Source organism: Tetrao urogallus (genome assembly GCF_951394365.1).
Source record: "Tetrao urogallus genome assembly, chromosome: 5".
NCBI classification, from domain to species: Eukaryota; Metazoa; Chordata; class Aves; order Galliformes; family Phasianidae; genus Tetrao; species Tetrao urogallus.
The window spans coordinates 35,026,525-35,047,477 of NC_136818.1; the positions used below are offsets into that span (position 1 = coordinate 35,026,525).

General features: G+C 40.7%; 1 protein-coding gene across 1 annotated transcript; it reads left to right on the forward strand.

The window, feature by feature from the left end:
• Window positions 1–753: 753 nt before the first annotated feature.
• Window positions 754–17,504, forward strand: SYT15 (synaptotagmin 15; the record flags this gene model as incomplete). Its single annotated transcript, XM_079535879.1, has 9 exons — window positions 754–884; window positions 6,702–6,868; window positions 10,999–11,191; window positions 11,795–11,937; window positions 12,185–12,480; window positions 13,399–13,569; window positions 14,025–14,145; window positions 15,944–16,120; window positions 17,368–17,504. The coding sequence occupies 9 exons, from the start codon at window positions 754–756 to the stop codon at window positions 17,502–17,504; spliced, it is 1,536 nt and encodes a 511-aa protein (XP_079392005.1).
• Window positions 17,505–20,953: the final 3,449 nt, after the last annotated feature.

Below are 20,953 nucleotides of genomic sequence, written 5' to 3' on the forward strand. Positions count from 1 at the left end.
GAAAAACAAACAAGCAATCAAACAAAACCAAGCAAAAATGGTTCCAGCCACTTCTAGGGTAGCTTTAAGCTGCCTCTCATGCCACGAGAGCTTTGCCCTTTTTGAGAACGTAATCACATGTTTAGATTCACTCCCCATTTTGTTGCAAATCTTCCATCTGTTCTGTTAGGTGCCTGGGTTCTCAGAAACACAGAAACAGGGAGCAGAAAAACAAACAGGACAAAACATTACTCTTTGAGAATGACAGTAATTTTAATCTATGTCTTAGGTCTGAAGTCTTCTCAAAAGCACATTAGTGTATACAATAATGGTCCTTAGTTTCCTTTCACAAATATGAGTCAAATAATTAATCGGTCTTTGGACAACAAACAGAAAAAAGAAAGTACTGGTGTCTTTTCTGGGTTGTAGAAAAGCCCCCTCATAGCGGGGGCTAAGTGCTGTGAACAAAGCCTGCTCCAGAGACAGCTGGCTCTGCTTAATGACAGCCAGACATCTAAATAAAGATTTGAACTTCTATGCCTCAGTTTCCACATGTAAAATGAGGAAACAGTATCAGCAAGAAGCTGGGGGAAGTACCAAGGAAAACACTGTACAAGAAGAAAACCGCAGCTTGGAACATAATTCCCCACTCTGAACCACTTTGAAAAAAACATCGCTGTGCAGCCCCAAGAAAGGTATTGTTTTCTCATATGACCTGGGATATTCCCAAACAGTTTGGCTCAGAGTCATCACAGTGTGGTTGTCTGGTGGCCCATGGCCTCTAGATTAACATTCAACACTCTTAAACCAGCCTTCCTCTCCCTAGGCAATATGCTTCGGCAGCAAATCCATCTCCACATCTCTGACCTTCGCCTTGCTCTGCTGTTCTCCCTGATATCCCTCAGGTGAGTTGAGAGATCAGGATGTGTGGGGAGAGAGCATGACAGAAAGGCAGACAGACAACAGAGGCTTCAGGATATTCAGAGGAATGTGAAGAGGGCTTTAGATACAGTCTCTGGAGCTGCCTTTATTGGTTCACCCTCGTAACAGCAGTGATCCTTGGTTAAACAAAAGAGAACAAATTATTATGCAACTATATGCAACTAATATGCAACTATAACAGGGATGGCATTCCAAATTAGACATGGAGAGCAACAGTACTGTGCATGAAATATGGCATGCACAACTCAAACCTCTAAGGTAGTACACACAGATCTCCGAGCAGCTCCACAGCAAGGAAACAGTGCTATTTCAAGTTAGACCGGTGCCAGAGAGAACTCAGTGAGAAGGACTGTAAGCCTCGGGCTGGATCTGCCCACAGTAATCTGCAGGTTTGACTCTGTGACGGATTGAAAAGCAGCAACAGTGTTTATGCAACAAAATCTTGTTCTAAATCCATTAGTTTATGTAACCTTTGCTCATGGACATACTGACTCACAGGTCTCAGGAATCCAAAGAAAATCTTTAACTCTCTCCCATCCTTCACTCCCCCTGGTTGCCAAATACACAGAATGTTCAAAGCTCTCATTCATTCTCTCTGAGAAAAAGAAGTAGGTTGATAGGACAAAAAAAAAGTACCAAGTCCTGAAAAGCAACGTGCTTCTCTGTAAACACAATCCAAGTTGTATAATACATTGGATAACAGCAGGCAGGTGTCCTTCAGGTTAGCATTTCCAAAGTCATGCTGTACCACCGGACCTCAGGCTGGAAAAGGAACAGAAACGGTCAGATTGGCTCCTAGAGGAAAAAAGTGTAAGCAGTGGGAGGAGCAGGCAGTGTGCAACAGGCTGCAGCAGGCAGGCTTGGTCACTGCTAGCCTGCACACATCTGCTTCTTTCGCACCCCCTCTCCTCTCCCCCCCCCATCAGTTGAAGAGTTCACATAACTTCTGTGATGTTGCCCATGTGACTATTTCTGATTTCATTTCTAATGAAATGGAGGGTTCCAAGGCCAGAGCCCACTGATATCTCACGGAATTATGTGCATTTAGGGCCGAATACCACTGTATCAATTATACTTAGGAGATATCATGACTTCTTTTTTGTGCATACGACACATTGCAATTTATTTGTACAGCACCACACATTCTGTGAACGGTCCTCCTTACCTTTATTTTTGTGGCAACAGCAGTACAAGAACAGGCACAGAGTCGTTTCATGCAGAGCCCCTTTATATACTACGATGCTTGCCCGGTGCATCCTGTGATCACACTGAACCCGTGTGTCAGAGCCAGAAGCTGGGTCAGTCACCCAGCACAGCCCTGTGCAGCCGTTTGCACGTTGCAACCCAGCAGATGGAGCCAAAGAGCTGCAGGTGGCCCAGCAGCTTTGCAGAGGAGTGCCGCTGAACTCACATACAATTAGGACTTAATTACATGAAAACTTTATCCTTTTTCCCCTCCGGTCAGGATCCCCCAGATCTCACTAATCCTGCTCAGATTTTGGGCACTGTTATCTTACCATTATTTTCAAATACAAATGTGTGGGATGGCCTCTGAAAATCTGCCACTGCTATACACAGAAAGGTCTCTGGGTGACTGTGCCTACAGAAACAACTACAGAAGCCACAGATCTTCAGATTTCAGTATTTCATTCCAATTGTATAAGCTCCCCCCCCAAAAAAAGATCAATTTTTGCACACAGTTGTAAATTCCCAGTCCCACTGAGCTGTACCCACTGGGGCTGCATTGCACATGGTGTAATTGCTATGTCATCACACATGTAGGAAGGTTTGAGAACAAATATATGGCAAGGGGTTCATTTTGCATGTGTACACAAGTGACTGTGCAAGGCCTTGTCCCACCTGCACAATTTAGATTTCTGTTACCAAGGCCAAATGCTGTAAAAGCCAGAACAAGAAGGCAGACATTGCCCCCAAAAGCTCTAAAATCAAGCAACACAGAGCTTCCCAGCCACCGCCTCTGCAAGAAGCCTCTGTAGGCCTTGTGCACAACATCTGTGAATTTGGAGCTTGTTATTAAAAGCCTTTCTAGAGGAACATTTTGTACTGATTTTTATTTAGAACAGCAACAGCTGTTAACTTTCTCAACGCAAAAATATGCCATGCAAACACATTACAACAAAGCAGACACCATCTCCAAAATACTTATTGTAAAATAAGAGAATGCATTTAAACAGCATATAAATTCACTTTTTTTTTTTCCTGTATGAAACAGAATGCAGAGAAGTCACTTTCAAGAAAGCTTTTTGTGTTACTACATTGATTCACCTTCATACCAAAGCCCAACTTTGAGCAGGAGGAGGTGCTATTCCTAGCAGGATTAGGAAACACCAGTGGTTAAAGCATACTAAGAGTAAGAGGAAAATACAAGGTAGAAAAAGAAAGATTCTAAATTCCATAGAAGCCCTGACATGCAGACTACGTACATTTTTAGGCATACTGTAATGCTGCTGAAAAGATCTTTAAGAAGGCCCTTAGGAGACAGTGAATGCATTGTGCTCCTGGCTGTCGGGGACAGAAATATATAGCAATAGAAGAGCATCAAAGCATGGAAAAATCTGTCTTGCACAGCATGCCCTGTTTCTCACATGCTCACAGGCACCACTGAGCTGTTCTGCTAGAGAAAGAAGCTGACAGACACACTCAGGAGGAAGGTTTGCACAAGTCCAGAGAGAATTCTGCCATCTCTCCATGGAGAGCATCAAGTTTAGTTACAGATTCAGGGGGTTCACTGGGCCAAGATGAAACACCAGAGTTGGAACCCAAAGTGGGGTTCCTGTGTTAGGTTTCAGCTTCTCCATTTTCCCTGCCTGGCTACCTTTCTCTTAGGTGCCCTTAGAGGCAGCACACATGGCAGCTGGTGAAGATTTTCTCCCATTCTCTGTTTTGACCCTGACTGCCTCATACCTGCAGATCTACTGTGAGCAGTTCTGGATCATGACCTGAAACACTCTGAGAGCTTCAAGGCAACAACTGCCAACAGTGAAGCTGAAAGGAAGCATTACTGGGGGACTGTATCCCTTCTGGATGTCCCTGCTCTCTTTCTCTTTCACTCCTAGCTTTTCTTTTGAAAGGAAATCAACAAGTGGCTCCCAGAACAGATCCATCAGAAGATATTTTATGATAGACTAGATTTTTCATTTGCATCTTCCTTTATGAAATAGTCACATATCCATAGCTTGCTAAAGCCAAGAACTAGAGGTCGGCACAAGGCCAACAGCAGATTGTGGGAAGAAATTCTTATCTCCAGTACACAAGTGTGAATCTGGAGGAATTCCAGTTATTAAGCAGTCTATAAAATAAGGTTAACAATAACTATTATGTCAAAATGCTTTTGCGATGGTTAACTACCAGTAATTAAGGCTGGCACACAATTTGGGAGACTGTGAATAAAATGTACTATAGAAATTCTAAGTACTGATTATTTTTGCCATTCACCATTATACTTCTGTATACTGATGTAATCTATTTGATGCACTGAGGGTGGCTGTTAGAGCTCCCCGCAGATTTGAGTCCTTTATGTCCCTGACCAAAACATTAGTCTGAATTAAATTAGCTACATATTAATTGGGAAAGAAAGCCTACCTCTGTACAGAAGTCATTCTAGCTGAAGGCGCCACCAATGTGAAAGTGAAAACTCACAAGTGCAAGGAAGTGGTGGAGATGGCTGGAGAACTCAAATACATTTCACTTAAAATGCCTGGATTTAAAGGAAAAAAAAAAAAAAAATTAAAAGAAATCTTTTCATTGAAAGAAATCTGATCTAACATTAAGAGTGTTAATAAATTACAGAGGAGACCACACGTTAGAGGAAATCTAGCAACCTAACTATGCCAGCACTACCTACTGTTAGGACAATCTGATACCTGTGATTCTACAGCAGCATCTTCTCTAAGTGTTTCTCTATCCTCTGCCATGGGGTGTTCCTCCTACAAACAGCATTAGGTAATTTTACGCAATCAACCTCACTGGAAACTCAGTGGTGTAAAATACACTGAGCAAAATATCTCAGAGCTATCCAGCTGAAAAAGTAAGATATAAGATAAAGGCTGCAAACAGGTGCATTACTTAGGTTGGTGTCACAGGAGCACGGCAACATCTTTTTTAAAAAGAACACATTTTAGAAAGCTGTTCTGCTATAGAATGCTCCTTAGATTGAATGCTCTGACATTTAACCACAATTCCTTAACAAATTATTATCCATTTCAAACTTTTCTCTTTTTCAGAAGTTTTAAGAGCAACATTACAGCAGCATACTTTTTCTACGCATTTCCTCCATGATCACATCTGTCTTTCCCATCTCACTTTCAGCTTTGCTGAAGCTAGGAGGCATCTAGACGTTAGAAGAGAGCAGCTAGGAAAGCAGTATCGTCATTCCACTGCACCAAACAAGGCCAACCAACCTTCACTGAAATAAAAAAAGCAGCCTTATGCAAAGTGGTGTCAAACACAGTAAAATCACAGACTATTTGGTATCTCCCCCACATCATGAGCTATACTGCTCCCTGAGAACGAGTATTTCCAAAAGCATTGTATAAATAAGCAATCAGTTAACAACAAAAGAAACAGAAGAGAAAAATACGCAATTCAGAAATCACGGGGTCTGACTCGTAGTTCTCATAGCTTATACTACAAAAATAATTTAAAAAGGGAGAACTCAGCATCATTTACTCTGCATCCTAAATTAGGATGCGTCAGTAGTTATCCTGAAGAAAAGTAAATGTGGTTGTAGTTACAAAATGAGTTTTTATACCACCCTTTAAAGGCCTCAGTAAGAAACAAGACTTAGATGGGCACAATGCAAAAAGTTACTGCTATTTTACAGCAGAAAATGCAGATATTTATGTTAACAAAAAAGAACGTGTAAAAATAATCTATTTACTTTCTTCCAGGGGACTCAGAATTCAACAGAAAATGCTAAATCAAAATGCATCAACAGTGGGACACTCTAAGTCCCATACAGACGGTTGATTTTTAGCAGAATCCTACTAACTGAATTCCTATGCATTTCTTTGGCTTTTAAATAAAAATGGTGCTGCATATCACAGAACACAATCAATCACAGAACACAATCAATCACAGAATGGCTTAGGTTAAAGATGACCTTCAAGATCATCTAATCCCAACCCCTGCCACGGGCAGGGTTGCTAACCACTTGATCAGCTGCCCAGGGCCACCTCCAGCGCTGGGGCATCCACAACCTCCATGGGCAGCAGTGCCAGTGTCTCACCATCCTCTGAGTAAAGAATTTCTTTCTAACATCTAATCATAATCTCTCCTCTTTTCATTTAAAGCCATCCCCTCTTGTCCTATCACAGCGTAAAAAGCTGGTCCCCCTCCTGCTTATAAGCTGCCCTCAGTACTGGAAGGCCACACTGAGGTCTTCCTGCAGCCTTTTCTTCTCCAAGCTAAGCAAGCCCAGCTTCCTCAGCTTATCTTCACAGGAGAGGCGCTCCAGTCCTTGGAGCATCGTTGCTGTTCTCTCCGGACCCACTCCAAACCCTCCACATCCTTTTTGTGCTGGAGACCCCGGACCTGGGCACAGCACTCAATATCGGGCCTCACAAGGCAGAGTAAAGGGGAACAGTCACCTCCAGCTCCTTGCTGGCAAGTGCACATCAAATTGAAGGTACAGATTTTTGCTGCGTTTGCTGAGAAAGAAGCCAACATTGGCAGGCGGAAGGAGTTAGGATGCAGAACTGCTCCTGCACTAGGCACGAGTGAATGCGTTAGTTAAGACCTGTTCTGGTTGCGTTTGTTAGGCGAGTAAAAGATCAGACTGTTACCACCGAGGTGCTTTTCGTAGTCAGCCGGCCTCGGGGCGGGGCCGCCCGTTCTCGGGCCCCCGGAGGGCGGCAGCTCCCGGCCAGCCCGGGCGGGGCAGATGGAGGCGAGCCGCAAGAGGAGCCCGAGCACTCATGCCCGGTAAGTAAGGGCTGGGAGCGGTGTCGGGGGTCATGGGGAGGCTTCGGGAGAGCGGGGGTGGGAAACCGGCCCCCAAGCAGCTGGGCAAATGGGTCAATCCACCATTCGGCTTAGGCTCTGCCTATGTTAACAGCTGAAATGTTGATAAACCTGAGTATTTGTATGGGGATTAAAAGTTGTGATGGAGAAGTGCCTGGCCGCACCACCCCAAAAAGGCTTACAGCGGAGTTTGAGTAAAGATTATTATAAGTAGATGCTAGACAAAAAGGGGCCCAGACCCGAAGAGGCACAAGGTACGCACCAGTGTTTCTCTGTGTTGCGAGAAAGGCTGTCAGCACATAGTTCTTTACAGAGAGCAGTGAGGTGCTGGAACAGCTGCCCAGAGAGGCTGTGGATGCCCCATCCCTGGAGGTGTTCAAGGCCAGGTTGGATGGGGCCCTGTGCAGCCTGGTCTGGTATTAAATGTGGAGGTTGGTGGCCCTGCCTGTGTCAGGGGGTTGGAGATCCACAATCCTTGAGGTTCCTTCCAATCCTGGCCATTCTGTGATTCTGTCAGCACTCAAGCAGCACACTCACCCCCATTGCAGGGTGTAGTGCCATGGCAGCTCCATGGCTGCTGCCACGATCCTATGCCACAGCACAACACAATACATCAGTTGCTCACAGCGGCAGGTAGATATTTTAGATGATACATATTTTGTCCTGGCACACAATGGTTTTAACTTAGTTCAGTGGTTGGCTTTGTAAGCGGTACTACATCGTGCCCTAAACCACTGGTTCTGTTTCTGATCTGATCAGATAAAATGAACTAAATAAAGAAAATGAGCCAAATGCCCCTTGCCCTCATTAAATCCCAGGTAGATTTGCTGAAAGGAGTGCAATAACTAAACCAGCAGAACTGGACACACTGGCAGAGAATGGCTCAGAAATACTTATTTTGCACTGAACAAATTCAGGACATCAAACTTATGAAAGAAGAGATGAGCAATTGACGCTTTTACTCAAAATCAGGACACAGCTGCTGTTCTTGGCTGCATCATAGCACACCTCAGCTTTCTGTTCTTAATGACAGAAGTTAAAGGAGAACACAGGGTTGCTGCCGGGCACATTAAGGACTGGGGATTGGAGAGGACACACATTAAATAGAACCTAGCTGAGCTCACTGAAATATTAACTTCCGAAAGGTAGACCAGATAGCTGAACCACCTGCCATCAGTATTTGCATTTTTGATACAACACCTCTATGAAGCAAATCACTCATTTCTATTTACCTTCACTGACATTAAATTAAAGCACTTTCTGCATCAGGCCTTCTAAGCCATAGATCTATTGACTGCCTGTCTGAAGACACACTTGAGCATGCCCTATGAACTGCTGGAATAGGCTGCCCAGGGAGGTTGTGGATGCCCCATCCCTGCAGGCATTCAAGGCCAGGTTGGATGTGGCTCTGGGCAGCCTGGTCTGCTGGTTGGCAACCCTGCAGATAGCAAGGGGTTGGAACTACATGATCATTGTGGTCCTTTTCAACCCAGGCCATTCTGTGATTCTATGATTTCTGTGCTCAGGGCTGAATTTGTTAGATATTTCCTCATACTGTGCATTTTTATAAGGGAAGACTGTGCTATCAGTGTAGCGTAACAAGATTTGTCCTCATGTTAATATTAACCCACTTCAAATAGGCACTCATTTCATGTTCCACAGATTAAGTACTGCACGAATAAGCCTGGCTAAATACCAAAGCATATCCAGCCTGGAGGAAGGCACAGCAAAGTGCTCATTGCTGTAGAATAGGCAGGAACAGGGAGGCTGCTCCATGAGCCTGGATAAACAGCTGACAAGAGGGCTCACAGGCAGCCAATGCCTGCAGAGAGCTAAGGGAACACACCTGTAGGGGAGCTGGAAAAAAAAGAAAGAAAGAAAGCTGGCTCTTGTGATTGTACCAAAGGCAGGAAAATGAGGTAGGATGGGAGAAAGGCCTTGGTAGCACTGTGGCCTGGTTAATTTTACAGCAGAGTATTTACATGTGTTCTGTAGCCGAAGGACATTCCGTATCACCCATTGCAACATAGTAACAGAGAAAAGATCAGCGATACTTTTATTTGCAGCTTGCTTCCTGTGCTACTAGCTTTGAAGTTGTTACTCCAAACTCCTACCACCAGTGACTGAATACCTTGTGTTTATGTTGTCTTTATTTCTACTGCCATGCAGAGGTGACTAATTGCAAGGTATGTGCCAAGCACACAGAACAACAAGAGAGGAACAAAGCATAAATACTTACACCACTACCAGATGAGTCGTAGCTATACAGGTTATGGGTATTTTATGGCTATCTTTATAGAGTTCAGAGTCTGAAAAAAGAAGCAAGGATAAAAAAGGGTGCAACAGGAATAGTTAGAAAAAAGATGAGAAAGCAGAAACCTTTAATCAGAGAGGTGCTGAAAACAGTTTGAGTTAACACCTTGGTGCTAATGAATATATGGAATAGCAGCAGTCATCTTCCTACCTTGGGAACACTGCCCAGAAGGAAAGGCAGCCCATGTGCTGCTGTGCTCCAGGACACTGGGATCCGATCAGGAATGGGTCCCTACCTATTGGAAGTAGTACAAGAAGGCCATGTGAAATTGCAGTCAGTTTTCCAATTCCTCTGTGCCTTACTTATTGCTGGATGTTACAGACCCCACCTGAGGAGGCTGCATCTCAGCAGACTACCTCAGCTTGCCCACACAGTATCAGAACTGAATGAGATAGTAGATAATGGGGAGTAGATTTTAATCAAGCTCTTCTATCTAGATGTCAGTATAGTACATGACACTCATTAAAGACTCAGATAAAGGAGGGAGACATAATTATGAATTTCTGGATTTCCATTTTTGTTCCCAAAAAGCAAAATTTATAGCCTACCCACAGTATTTCTTACACTAACTCTGGTCAGGAACCTCTCCCATTCAGAACATTTAACCATGAGCTAGAAAGCACTCCAGCCTAAACCTCACAATCGGGTCAGACACTGATAAGCCTCCCAGTTGGTTGTCTTCTGGTATTTGAAAAGGAAATGACGCACTGGTGGCAGCCAATGTCCAAAGCAGGTTCAGATCTCACTCTCAACCACCGGTCTGCACCTTAAAACCAGAGAAGAGAAAAAGTCAGTATAAGTTGTGAGAGAACACCAGGGCTCTGTCACAGCAATTCCAGAGGAGACCTTGAGAGCTAAGCTCAGTCACTGCACAGTACTCAGCTGATCCTAATTCATCTCCCGTCAGTGTAGAGAAAAAGAGAATTCTGCAGTTTGGGCTCACTGTCAGAGAAGATCAATTCTTCACTGAGAAGCAGCCATGTCAGCTCAAAGTTCAGAGCTGGGCCAAGGCAGGCTGGTGTAAATTGCAGTGCAGAAATTGTCTCTACAGCATTTTGCTCTAGGATTCAGCAAACGTAAGGCAATGAACTGAGGTTCACTATCAACTGTCTGCTCTTGGCCTACAAGGAAATTTTCATAATGGAAATCCTTATATTCCTGTTAATTAATTTCTTAAGTTCCCAGTTTTATTGGTGTGAAAAAAATATAAGAAAACCCAAGTAGATTTGATTTTATCTGAAATAATCAGGGTTCAGGAGACAGCGTGTACTGGATACTTAAGTTTGCCTTTGCCAATCAGGAAACATGAAAAACAAAAAACATCCTGACCTTTGCTTTGTTCATTGTGCCAGGACTAGTCTCAACCCAGCATAGATGAAGAATTGGTATATCAAAACAAACTGATGTAGTAGTACCTCTTGTATGTAGGTGCTCCCGGGTTTTCTTTTTCTTCTGTTACAAAAGCTCCAGCACTTCTGCCATGCTAAGCTAAGTGCTTATGTTACAGGAAAATAAGGATCTATAACAACTAGGGCTTGGGTTGTCCTTCCCCTAGCTGTTGACTCTTACACTGTAGTCACTGTCAACATACCTGAACACTTTCTTCACGTCTTCAGGAGTTATATCACAATACAGCCAAAGACAGAAGAGTGCACTAGAGCAGAACATTGCATTTCAGGATGTTTTTAAAATTTAAAGGAAAATGGTACTTTTAATTTTCCCATCTCCCTCCAAAAGGTGCATAACTTTCATCCTGCTATCTGTGTGTTCTGTTTGTACAGAGCAAATAGTTACTGTTGCTGGAGGTGTGATAGCGGGGATCCTTTTATTTGTTCTCATTGGAATAACTGCGTACTTGCTCTGGAAGAAGCTTTGCCTTATTTATTCTTATGAAGAGCTCCCTAATCCTGTCAAAACAACACCTGTGAATGCCATTTTGCAAGATCAGTCATCTTCTGAAATTCAACCAAAAAGGTATATCGTTTTGTTTTTAAAGTAGGCACTTTAACCTGGTGAAATTCAAATCAGCTATGATCTGATTAAATATATATGTTCTGCTTTGTTCTTTTCTAAAACTATGAATGCAATGATAATTTGTAATTTATGTAAAAGGCAGTATAGTTGAGTATTATTGCTGTATGGAACAGCTTTATCTGTTACATAGACACATACAGCCCAGGTATCTGTGTTGTTCCCAGTAGTTTCAAACATAGAATACAAAAACTTAGCATTAGGACTTCAGTTCTGAAAGGAAACTTTCTTAGTTCGTTACCACAGGGCTTTGAAGCTCTAAAACAAGAAGCTGCAGTTAGTTCTTCATTTTCTTTGAAAGATTTATTCTAAAAGAGAAGAGAAAGGTGAAGGATCTGTGAAGACATCAGATCTGAGGTCCCTTGGTGGACCTCCAGGCATTACACAGATATTTACAAACAAGGATATTTACTTTTTCCACCTGTGAATCTCTGTTGTTTTTTTGTTTTTTTTTTTTAATCTAAGGTAGGTAATCATATTACTGTTACCAAGTTTGATTTCTGTATTTAAACTAGAAGAATCAGTAGCTGTTGATGTCTTGAGCAGATCCAAAAGCGTTCCATTTATAATTCCACCAACGCTGCATGGGCGAGACTGGATTAACCTGACAAATGAAGAGCAAATTCAGGAAGACAATAACTCCTGCATGACTCCCCAGTCTGGGCCACGGTCGTCATTTCATTCTTTGGGTATGACATTTCAAAAATACAGCTCTTGGAAGGGCAGTCTGATTATGAAGCATGTTCATTGAAGGCATATCAGACGTAGCATTGCTCAGTACAAGCCTACAACTACTCCCAGATTTGAGGGAAAAGTAATTCAGATGCAAATATTATGCAAAGATAGATAAATGCAATTTCCTTAGTACAGCAGTGGGTACAATAATGCCCACGACAGTCTTGAAACTAACATGTTGATACTTTTTATTTTGTGAAGCTGGAGCTTACATTGTAGGGACCATTAACCCAGAGCTGTACAAGTTTCCTGAAGACAAGAGTGAGACCGACTTTCCTGAAGGCAACATTGGCCGTCTCTGGTTCTCTATAGAATACAAGCAAGCATCAGAAAGGCTCCTCGTCTCCGTGATAAAAGCCAGAAACCTGCAGCCTCCCACTGACTCTTGCAGTCCGTTTCTGAAGATCTACTTGCTGCCTGATGAAAGACGCTACCTGCAGTCTAAAATAAAGCGTAAAACCCTTAATCCACAGTTTGATGAAAACTTTGTTTTCCAGGTACCTGTACTTTTGATGAAGCAGCTTTTTGTTTCCAAATCTTGTCTTATTGAATTAAAGCACATTTTGTGAAAATGAATTTTCTATACTCCTACCGAGACACAAGTGCTTCCACTAGAGGTGCAATTTATTACTGGGCCTTCTGGAGATTCCAGGCTACTTACCCAAGTTTGTGGCTCCAGAACCAGCCTTACTTGTTGTCTATACCCAAGTTAGGGATTCCTGAATTTGTCCTACGAAGGATAATCATAGTCTGAACTATGGCTGAGCAGTGCAGCCCAGCAGCTCTAGATGTCCAATGAAAACCTATATTGATGTTTTTGTAGCTTTTAATTTCTTTACAGTGAAAACAGACTAGAAATTAGAACCCATGAGGTCTCTGGAACGGTATTTGTATAATTGTATAATTTGTAGAAGCTTGGCTTCTGCAGCAAGCAGCTTTGCACAGGTGTCATTGAATTATTAATCTTGGAAAAGACCTTCAAGACCATATGCTCCAACTGTCATCCCATCACCACAGCACACACTAAACCATGCCCCTCACAGAACAAGCGTTAAAACCGAAGTAATTTGAGTTTCAGACAACTAAAAATGTTCTAAACATTTCCTAAACAGTCTTCTTAATCATTCTAAACAGACTTCTAAACATTTGTCTCTAGAAGCGAATTTATCATAGCACTAGATTTTCATGGCTTGAAAAACTGCTAGTTCTGCATTTTTAAAAAATCAACTGCTTTACCTTGGATCTTCAGATTCCTGCATAGCTAAAATTTTGGGCAAATTTAGAGCGCTGACTTGAAATAACAAAAAATCTCCACCTACTTACATCACTCTTTGTCAAATTCCTCTTCTGAAGTTATGCTTGCATGGAAAAGTCTCAGATAACCTAACTATTATTTTCTTCCTTTTCCTGTGCAGGTTTCCAGTAAAACATTGCTTCAGAGGACTCTGAAGTTTCTGGTTTATCATGTTGATAAGCAGAAGCACCACCACCTCCTAGGCCAAGTCATTTTCCCACTGAAAAATGAAACCTTAACTGATGAGAGCAAAGTAGTTGTATGGAGAGATCTGGAGAAAGAAAACCTAGAGGTAGGTACACATCAGGCTGCTTGGCATTGTTCAATTTCTCTTCTCTTGGAAGATGTATTGGAAGGGTACAAGTAACTTAGAAGTGTGTTGTACTGAATACATCAGATGCTACAGTTTGATAACTATTTGGATTTCAAGTTCCCCTCTTATGAATCTGCAGCCCAAAAGCAGCTGTACAGGCATTATCCAACTGTTCAGAGTCGCATGAGAAAGTACTTCATGTTATTTCCTTCTGTTTTGAAATTGTAAGAGCAGAAAAAGTTCAAGAGGAAGGAAGATCCAGGAAAGCTGATTAACCAGTGTTATCAAATGTCACAACAGCATAAAAAAAAACCATTGCTATTTGCTGCCTTGGTGTAGCAGAAAGCACTAGCGTGAAGAAACAACCCTTTCCTCCCATTTATCCGTGTGAAGAGTTTTTCAGACATCTGATGAATGCTATTTCGCTTTCCAAGACTCCCTCAGAGTATGGCGATATCCAGTTCTCCCTCAGCTACAACGACTGCCTGGGTCGTCTTACTGTGGTGGTTCTGAGGGCAAAGGGATTAAAGCTCCAGGATGAGAGCCGTGCTGTCAGTAAGTGTCACTTCCTCTTTGCTACCAGCTCCAGAATTCCTGCTCCAATTTGTTCCTTCCTCATTAGTCCACCCAGCCTTATGCTGAGTGACTCTCAATAGAATAAACAGAGTCATTTGAATGAAAACAAACTGTATTTTGTTACTGGGGTAATTAGATTTTGATAAATCGGTTCTGCTGTGTTTTGGCTTTGGTTCTTAATAGTTTGTCCTTCTACTTGAACACAGTGAGAATCATTGCTTTGCTGTGCTCCTATTCAGAATTAACAGCTGCCCCAGGGAAAAGACCTGAGGCAAATGACAAAAGGTTAAGGGCTGCAGAACAACTGCTTGCACTGAACAGCTGTCCCAGGGGGAACTGAACTGGGAGAAAACTCCCAATTCAGGATGGCCTGGCTGTTGTTTCAAGGACCGTGGCATGGAGTCACAATGGTTAGCCCTTCCTGCACTGTTTTTTTTTTCTTCTGGGACATCCTACTGAAGTGCCGTTGGCCTCAGATATTGAAAACAAATTTTGTTGTGTCCAGAACTTTAGTGGTTTAGTGATGGGCTCTGAAACTAAACAATATAAATGCAAAATAATATCTAACAGCTAAAAGATGTTTAGTTCTCTCTGTACAGACAAATCACAAACCATAAGGTTTCTTTGAACAAGCTGTTACCAGCATGTTTGACTTCAGAGATAATCTCTAAATAAATTCATAGATTCTCTAGCAAATCCTACAGAGACAGGAATGAGAAGCTCTTGATACGGCTCTAATATTTGATAGAAAATACATAAAGTAAGACCATACAAAGAAATTTATTTTTAGATTCAGGTGAATTACGTGTTTTTAAGAAGTAGTGAAGTAATTAAAAGCTAGATATTGTACAGAGCAATTTACATAGTTACTCTTTTCCATATATAGCACTCAGGTAACAGCTCAGCCAGAACAAGCATCTGTTTTGGTAATTCTGCAGCCCCTGAACAGTAGAGAGAACCTTGTGGATCAGTGGAAATAACCAGGAGACACAAGGAGCCTGCCAACATTGGTTCAGTCCTGACATTTCTGATTGTTTTTGTTACACAGACGAACCTTAATGAACTGCATAGCAGGGAATAGTAAACACAGTATCACAACTGAGGTAGTTTCAGCCTGCTCTGGATCTCCCTGTCACAGATTAAGACCACAGTACAGTACAGGTCCCCTACAGGAAGCATAAAAGTATTTTGTTGTCACCCTGTCCACCTTGTCACCATTTTTGTAACTTCCAAGAAAACAAAGCAGAGACCATTTAAAATCATTCACTTCTTTTCTACAGATTTTCTAATAAATTCCTCATAGCAGGACCAGAAGTCATCGATAGTACCTTTTCAAGATTCACTGAATAGGAGAATTAGTTCCCCTGAAACAGATACAGTTCTATCAGAAATCAGGTATCAGTTCTATCTATCCACGTACATACTACATGGCCTTCCCTTGTGTCAGATCAATTGTGAACACTTACACGAAAATAAAGGTTTGTTTATCAGTAGCTTAAAGAAAAAAACATCAGATGGAAGGAGGGTACAGGAATGGAAGATCAAGGATGACAGGTAAAAACATGACTGTTCTTTTCAACAGTTCTAGAGTTGGAAAGGGCAGGATGAAGCTGCACCCTCTGTGTACTCTCTGCTTAATGTTACACGTTACCATACTGCCATATACATTTCAATCATTCATAATGGAGTTGTGTACTTGGCATTCACTCCTGAAAGCAAAAAATTCCTTAAGCCTCCCTAACTGCCTCTGATATCTATTTCTTTCTCCCCCTACAAGGTGTCTATGTCAAGGTCTCGTTAATGAACCATAATAAGTTAGTCAGAAGTAAAAAGACAGCAGCTGTTCTGGGATCTCCCAATCCAGAGTATAACGAATCCTTCAGTTTCAAGGCAAATAAGACAGAGCTGGATGCAGCAAGCCTGAGTCTATCTGTGCTCCAGAACACTGAACAAAGTAAGCTACATATTACGGTTGTTAAATCTCTTATTACATTGCAGAGAGGATTAAACCTGGAAGGGACTCATAATCATTAACTTTTAATCATAAAATATCAAAAAGATTTGGAGTGTTATTTGCTCTATTTAAAAAGTAGAACAACTTATTTGCAGTAAGTGTATGTCTCTTTCAGAAGAGAAAAATTCAGCAAAAGATAACTGTAGGCTAGTCACTATCAGAACACAAACTGTTGTATTTTTGTTTCATTCTGGTATTCTAAGGAAACGAGCTTATACAACTATCATTTGTGAATGCTTATGCATATAAATCCCCATCTCCAAAATTTTGAAGCCATTTACAATATTTGGAAGATGAGCAGTAATTTTAATTATCACAGCTGTTCAGGCAGTGGGATACAAGAGAGATTAAAAACATTTCCCCTGCCTAGCAGAAAATTTAATGCTTGAGGTCACCTTTTAATAATTATCAGAGAATCCATTAAGGAATTCTGCTTAGAGAAGCAAATCAGAATTCAGTGTTTCCACTGCTCACAATGCAAGCTTGCCCCTGCAGTGCCAATCTGATCTCAATAATTTAACAGTAATACTCTTCTTTGGATTCATACTGGTCTAAAAAGAAAATAATAATAATTGAGATGAGTTTACGGGTAGGTGGTTTGGAGGATTGACAAGGATTAGGATCAGTGTTTGAGTCTTTCATCATTTTTTACTTGCACATGACGAAACGCCTTACAAAAATCCTGAAATTATCTTCCCCATCCTAGGCTACATAGTTAAGAAGAAACAATCAGCTTAATCACAGAGCAGAAAGATAGCTGGTGGCAGAACATGAAATGGAACCTGTGTATTGACTCCCACCTGGTGTCTCAATAGCTGGATTTCCCAAGCTAGAGTATCATACAACCCCTGCTAAGCTTGTCAATGCCTTAAACTAGGGCACACTTGAACAGTACACTTGGGTAGAGGATCTAGACAGACAGAACTGTGTGCCTTAATCTCACTGTAATTTAGAGCATAGGCAACAAGGTCTGAACCGACTGAATAGCCACTTTCAGCATCTAAAAGTATCTTAGCACGTAAAAACTAGGGAGATCGAGTGTAGATTCCTTGGCAAAAAAAAAATGTATTTAAACATAGTTTTCAGAACATTAATTTCTTAGAGAAATAAAGGTTAAGATTCTAATTTATATTTCACATAAGCACTCATGGGTGTTAATCACTGCTTTTTTTTTTTTTCCCTCCCAGAATCACATGTGCTGGGGCGTGTTGTAGTTGGGCCATACATGTACAGTCGAGGCAAAGAACTAGAACACTGGAATGAAATGATCAGCAAGCCTAAGGAGCTGGTTAAACAGTGGCATGCTCTCTGCTACAGCACTTAAACAGCATCTCTCTATGGACAAAAAACACACACAAATGGAGAAGCTCTCACTGCCCTTTAAAACCTGATGATAAAGGATACAAAGTCTTTGAACAGTTAACACTCCTATGCAGGCAGGAATAGAAGTATATTCTCCAAACACAATCAGAAGGCTTGGTCCCTGGTAGTCTGGAACAAAACCCCAACCTGTCCTTGTACATCTCCCCAGATGCTGGAAATAGAGCATGGATTAACCTACTATGGAGATTCTTACATGGAAAACTCAGTCAATTGGTGGAAGCCCTTAGGATTTACGTTTGTTTTAGTGGTAGTTTCCTGCACTAATTAAATTACTGTTCTGCAACATAATTTAAAGCAATTACTTTCTCTCAAAATAAATACAATTCTTCTCTTCCTGACTGTTCACTAGGGTCCTGACCTTCACACCTTTTACACCCTACTATCATAAATCAGATAGGCTACTGCAGAAAAGCATTTTGTACAATTTTGTACAATTGTGTTCCAGGAGGAGCATAATTTCTATAAAGTCAATTTCCTTTCAAACAAGATATTATGTTAATTCAATATAAAAAAAACCTTTTGATTTCTCATTGTCTACAGGAAAATACAATGAATGAAAATTATACCTGAGAGGAACTGTTAAAATAGATTACTCTTCACCTGATCACCCATCTGAAACATAAATGGGATTCTCGGTCTGTCTTGCTACATCAGTGAATATAAGAGTGCAGCTGTTAGAATTTAATCAAATATTAAAATACCATATCTCCATCAAATGAACATACTGCCCCAAACTTAAATTTAACTACAAAACCACAGAAAGTTTATCCAACATACAAATTAAATTCCAAAAATAATGAAAGAATATTTAAATGCACTTACCAGCATACTTCTTGTTTCCCAACCAAAATAAACGAAAAAGGTCCATTTTGACTCTTCCTGCACAGCAGTTACTCCAGTAATGAAAAAGATATGATTAAATAAGGTACTACGATGCAGTGCTGTTGTCACACTAAGATGCAAAGCACAGAAATCCCTCACCCACAAAACATGCAGCAAAGAGATGTAAGACTATACAAAATGTGACTCTTCTCTCAATACTTCCATTACTACTGAAAAACTTCAGTATTTCCAAAGCTCTACAATAATGCTATCATGTACTCATAGAAAAGCAATCTTTTTCAGTGGCAGTGAGCAGCAATTTACCTGTTTTACAGCAGAAATGAAGGATACACTCTTGTTCTAAAGGGTATTTTTTTAGAGAAGAAACCCCGCCACTACTCAACCAGAACATTTATCTGTACATCATATTCTACCATAACTTCTTTGCTAATCACAATTATTCTTACACTAGTCTTCTAAGTTCGATGATTAGTCACCTCTATTAGTCCCTTCTTCCTCTAAGTGAAGAACTGAGAGGCCAGATGCATTTATTTGGTGACTACCTGCTCCTAACAAAATGCTCTAAAAACAGCATCTTGATATAAGAAGAAGGGAACACAGAGTTACAGATGATCTTGGATCAGATGGCTCCTGGGAAGAACTCCATGCCAGACAGTAGCACAGAAAGACAGTGCAATGATTTCCCATCTGGAATGCATGCAAGGAAGTCTAAAGTGAAAAACATAAGACAGTGGGACTTACAATTTCCAAGAAAGAATTATAAAAGCAAAGATCAGAAGCAAAGCTACAGCACCACAATAAATTAAACTGACGTTGAACTACACTGTTACATTACACAGATCAGATTTCACAAAGGAACACTATTAAAAGAATCAGAGAGAGACCTGAAAGGATCATGAGAAGAGAATGAGGACCAAGTTAGCCAGCAACACAACCACAATAGATGAAACTCAGCAGTTAGATGCACGTAGTTCAGCAATCCAGATGGCCCGAATTACTTCCAAAGTTATGAAATCATCCTAATGAGGCTGCACAGCAACAGGATGTTAAACAATCTTTAGAACTTCTCTAACATAATTGATGCCTGGTTTTCCTAAGTCTTCTTAAATTCAAAGAACTCCTGGAATACTTTAATTCATACCAGATTAATATTCATGTATACGCCTCATTTAAACAAATACAAACACTGAAATTATTCTTTCTTTCTGTATGTTCTCCCCCAGCACTAAGTAACCCACAATCTGGAATCAGGCAGTGCTGCGTGAAGTATAGATGGGATGAGGTACAAATGGTGAAAATCTGAACAGTGAGCTAATACTCATTGCAACTCATCTGAATAAGTTTCAGAAAACTGCAGTTTTAGTCTTATGAGGTAAGAGTCACACATTCAGAGATGGAATAAAATAATGGGGAATTGTTTTTTAATAGAAGATAGCCAGAGATTAAACCACAAGGGTTTAAGGGGAGGGTGGGCGCTCTCTTTTTAATCAAGTCTACATTTTTGAGAACGTATTTGAGGCTTGTGGATAGCTGAAATGTTATGTAGAGACATTTACTAACTGAAAACAACACTGGTAAAGGTATGCAAGAATGCAATCTAATAGAATATAGAAAATATGATTTACACCTTACAGCTTGTCTCAATAAGAGTCATAATAAGAGGCACTTAGTCTCACTTGGAGGCATAATTTACATCAGATAGAATACTGATCACTATCTTTCTATTTGATCACTTTCAGAGTAATAGTTATCAGACTGTTGCTTTATAAAGTCAGGTAACATCATCATTTACTAATCTTTTAACAACAGTGTATTTTGATAGTGTCATCTAAGACCTTAAAAAGAATCAATTTAATTTCTAAATCTGATCAAACTGGGAGAAAGTTGTGTTAAATTGGCTGTAACCAATTTTGAAATTGGCTCAATGTGACTATGCGTATTTCTTTGCTACCTTACAGCTAAATGCATTAAATGTAATTATTCAAAAGAACTATTTTAAAAGAATGCACCATTTAAAATTATTTAAAACCTCTGAGATTACTGCAACAACTTGTAGCTACACAAGATCAGATCCTCAGACAGATGTTAAAAGAGAAAATAGCAGCAAAACCACTGAGGCAGAACAGTAGAAATATTGCTGTTAAAAGACAGAATCAAACAGAGAGCAAGCACAAAAACAACAAATTGTAACTTGGTGATCTTTTTCTTTTCATCATTGTGACAAAAATCAAGCTACTACATTTCAATTCTCTTCCTCAGTCTGCCATATGAAAAACAACCAGTCTCAACACTAGAAAACTTTTCCAGAGAGAAGAAAATTGAGATATTGGCAAGAGTTTATTAAGATTAAAAACGTATATATTCATTTATTTTACAACAATTGCAAAGTTTTACAGCAATACTACATACAATCAGCACATATACCATACCCGTTCTTTTGTGATTATTTATATTTAAAACATTTGCTTCCTTGAGCTAATTCATTTTCCTTAGGTTTGCAATCCATGCCTTACAATCTCTTATTCAGTCACTGCAAAAGATAATGCT